Genomic DNA, 2,703 nt, shown 5'->3' with positions numbered 1-2,703 from the left:
CCCTACATCATTTCCCACCAAATCTGTTCTGTTCTCTTCCCCAACTGAAACATTATAATAGAGCCAAACCTCATTTCTTTCCATCTCCTTTACAAAATGAACCTGCAAAACATGACTCTGCCAAACAGAATACAAAACTCTTAAGAGAAAAAAAAAACCTGGTTTGCTCTGTCCAGCATGCAGCAACAGCCTCATCAAGATCCTTCTCTCTCTTACCGCTAATATAAGTGTTTCACTGTTGTAGTTATGCACTGTGCTGATGATCTCCAACAGCACTTTCTACACCTTATCTGTGGCACATTGGCAGCTAACTATACCTCATTTTTTTAACGCTGTCTCCCTAATTCCAACCTTAAAACCTGTTCTATTCACTTTATCCACATCAAACCATTCCTTAAGCACCTCGGCTACTTGTTTTACTTTTGCAACTCCTTCTTCCAGAGTTATTATTCCTAACTTACATTCTTACAATAGAACCTACTGTCTTGCTCTGCTTCCATAGAAAACACGTACCTGTGTTTCCAATTTCAGATTTAGGGGAAAACAAATGGAGGTTGACCAGCTGGGCCACTGAGTCTTCTACAATCACATCCAGCCTTACAACACGGAGTTGAGAAGGTTGCACTGAACAGTTATTCTGTAGCCTACCACACCCTCCAAAACACATCTGTTCCCTTATCAAACCCGGGTCCTACAGATGAGACTAAAAGCCGCTATCACTTATTTCTTAAACTGAGGCAGTCAACGCCATCCCCTCCACAGGCACCATCCCTTTATTTCAATTTCTTGTTTTAGAACACACTGCTTTCCTCCATTGTTCATGCTACTGTGTTACTCTTAGCATCTACACACTGGTTGATTTTACCGATTCTCTTAAATTTTAATTTGTATGTGTCTGAGGTATCAGTATGATACTACATGTGAAAATGAAAAGCAACTCAAGCATAGCAAGCCAGTAGTCAAATTAAATTTTACAGTCTTTAACAAAAAAGATCACCTCGTTGCACATATGGATGCCTAGGCAATACTTTATGAACAGTCCAGTAGATACCATGAGTAATAATTTAATCTCAAAAATACCACGTAAACTAGTATTGTACCTTTAAACTGCAAACAGTTGTTCTTTTCTGACATAGTAAAAGATCTGTCAAATAGTATTTCATTTTCAGATATACTGTTGCATATTTTAAAGTATGAATCTGTATATGTGGTACAAAGTTAATATTTATAATGACTAAAAATAAAAATCAAAGAAGTGCTACTTCTTTCAGTTTTTTCAATTACTATTACATCTTTAAGCACTGTACTGATCAGAAAAGTGACATGAACTTACTCAGAACCCTGCAACCATGGCAAGTCATACCAGGCCTACTTTCCTAACAAGCCTTTCTTCACCAGTATATTCCAAACAAAATATCTAAACATTAGGAACCCGTCAGCTTGCAATAACTGTAACACAGGTTTTGTGCATGTCACTTCCAGTTTCTGACAATCTACTGATTCTAGCTGCTCTCCAGGCCAGGCTGACAGCCTAGAAGATATAGCGCTTATAAAAATAAACAAGCACATATCTGCTAATTCAGTCAGCTATCTCAACTGTCAACTCTCAGTTATTATTTTGAACAGCTGTAGAACAACAGTTGCCTGTATCTAATACGTTAAGCTCCATAGCCAGGAAGCTGCTGACTGAAGGGCTCAGTGAGATGAGACCGCAATTTACAAAGCAACAAAGAAGAAAACAAATGTAAGACAAGTTTGTTACATGGCACACTGGCTTCAGCAAAACTGGCATAAAAGTGGTCCCAGCCAGGGCTGCTCAAACCCTCTCAAGTCTGCCAAAAGAAACTGCCAGGCTGTCCATTAACTGGATCCTTAAGATGATCTCTAGTAAGGGAACCAGCAAAAAAGAGGGGGCTATTTTTACGCTGGATCATTTCAAACATTCACACAGTTCACAGTGAGACCTTGTGTATAATGGGAGCAGCTTAACTAAGGACTCAGTACAGTAAGAGAAAGGAGAGCTTGAGGGTCAAAGGCGATTTCTCGAGTCAGCGTTCACTGTGAAAGCCAACAATGGACAATTGCACACACAACAACATGGAATTATTCAGAACTACTGTTTTTACCTGTACAAATGCACTAGGTTTTATTCCTTCCACTAGTAAGTTGATTTATAAAGTGAAAATACCTCCTCCAATATGGAATACATAGCAGAACGTTCCTTTAAAATTTTAGACTAGAAGAAAATTAACAGCTAAGGCAGAAAGTGGAATTTGTATCTTCCTTCCCCAAGAAGAAGCCTACCTTCTCGGCGATCATTTCGAAGAACCCGCACTTTTTCAATTTTTCCCAAGAGAGCACCATCCTCAGCTTTAAAAACAAAATAATAAAAATTAAAAAAATAATCAAGCGATGAGAACCAGTTTGATATCCAACACTGTATACCAAAAGACAGGTGTCTTCAAAGAAAAACAAAAGCTTTGTAGTGGAAAATTTTTATGGCAATAGTTAAATGTAAAGTATATGCTCTAAAAAAGTACCTACTTATCTCTCCAGAAAAAAAAGGAAAAGTTATCAGGCCAAGAAAATACTAACCTATGTTACTTAAAGCTAATTTAATTTTACAGTCTTGAAATATTTTTACTTAATGATATTCTTTTTGCTTACTTTAGACTTCACACACAGAATCGCTCGGTTGGAAAA

At 37.6% G+C, this 2,703-nt stretch overlaps 1 protein-coding gene across 1 annotated transcript in view; it reads right to left on the bottom strand.

The window, feature by feature from the left end:
- Window positions 1-2,370, bottom strand: part of GALNT2 (polypeptide N-acetylgalactosaminyltransferase 2) — a gene marked incomplete at its 5' end in the record, with an annotated part of 29,747 nt that extends 27,377 nt beyond the window's left edge. Inside the window, one exon of the mRNA XM_010190219.1 lies at window positions 2,305-2,370. Coding sequence (XP_010188521.1) covers window positions 2,305-2,370 — 66 coding nt within the window. The remainder of the gene's footprint in view (window positions 1-2,304) is intronic.
- Window positions 2,371-2,703: the final 333 nt, after the last annotated feature.

The sequence above is a fragment of the Mesitornis unicolor genome, unplaced genomic scaffold (assembly GCF_000695765.1).
Source record: "Mesitornis unicolor isolate BGI_N332 unplaced genomic scaffold, ASM69576v1 scaffold36048, whole genome shotgun sequence".
Classification (NCBI taxonomy): Eukaryota; Metazoa; Chordata; class Aves; order Mesitornithiformes; family Mesitornithidae; genus Mesitornis; species Mesitornis unicolor.
The sequence above is the reverse complement of the archived record's forward strand: the minus strand, read 5'-3'. Positions and strand labels throughout refer to the sequence as shown.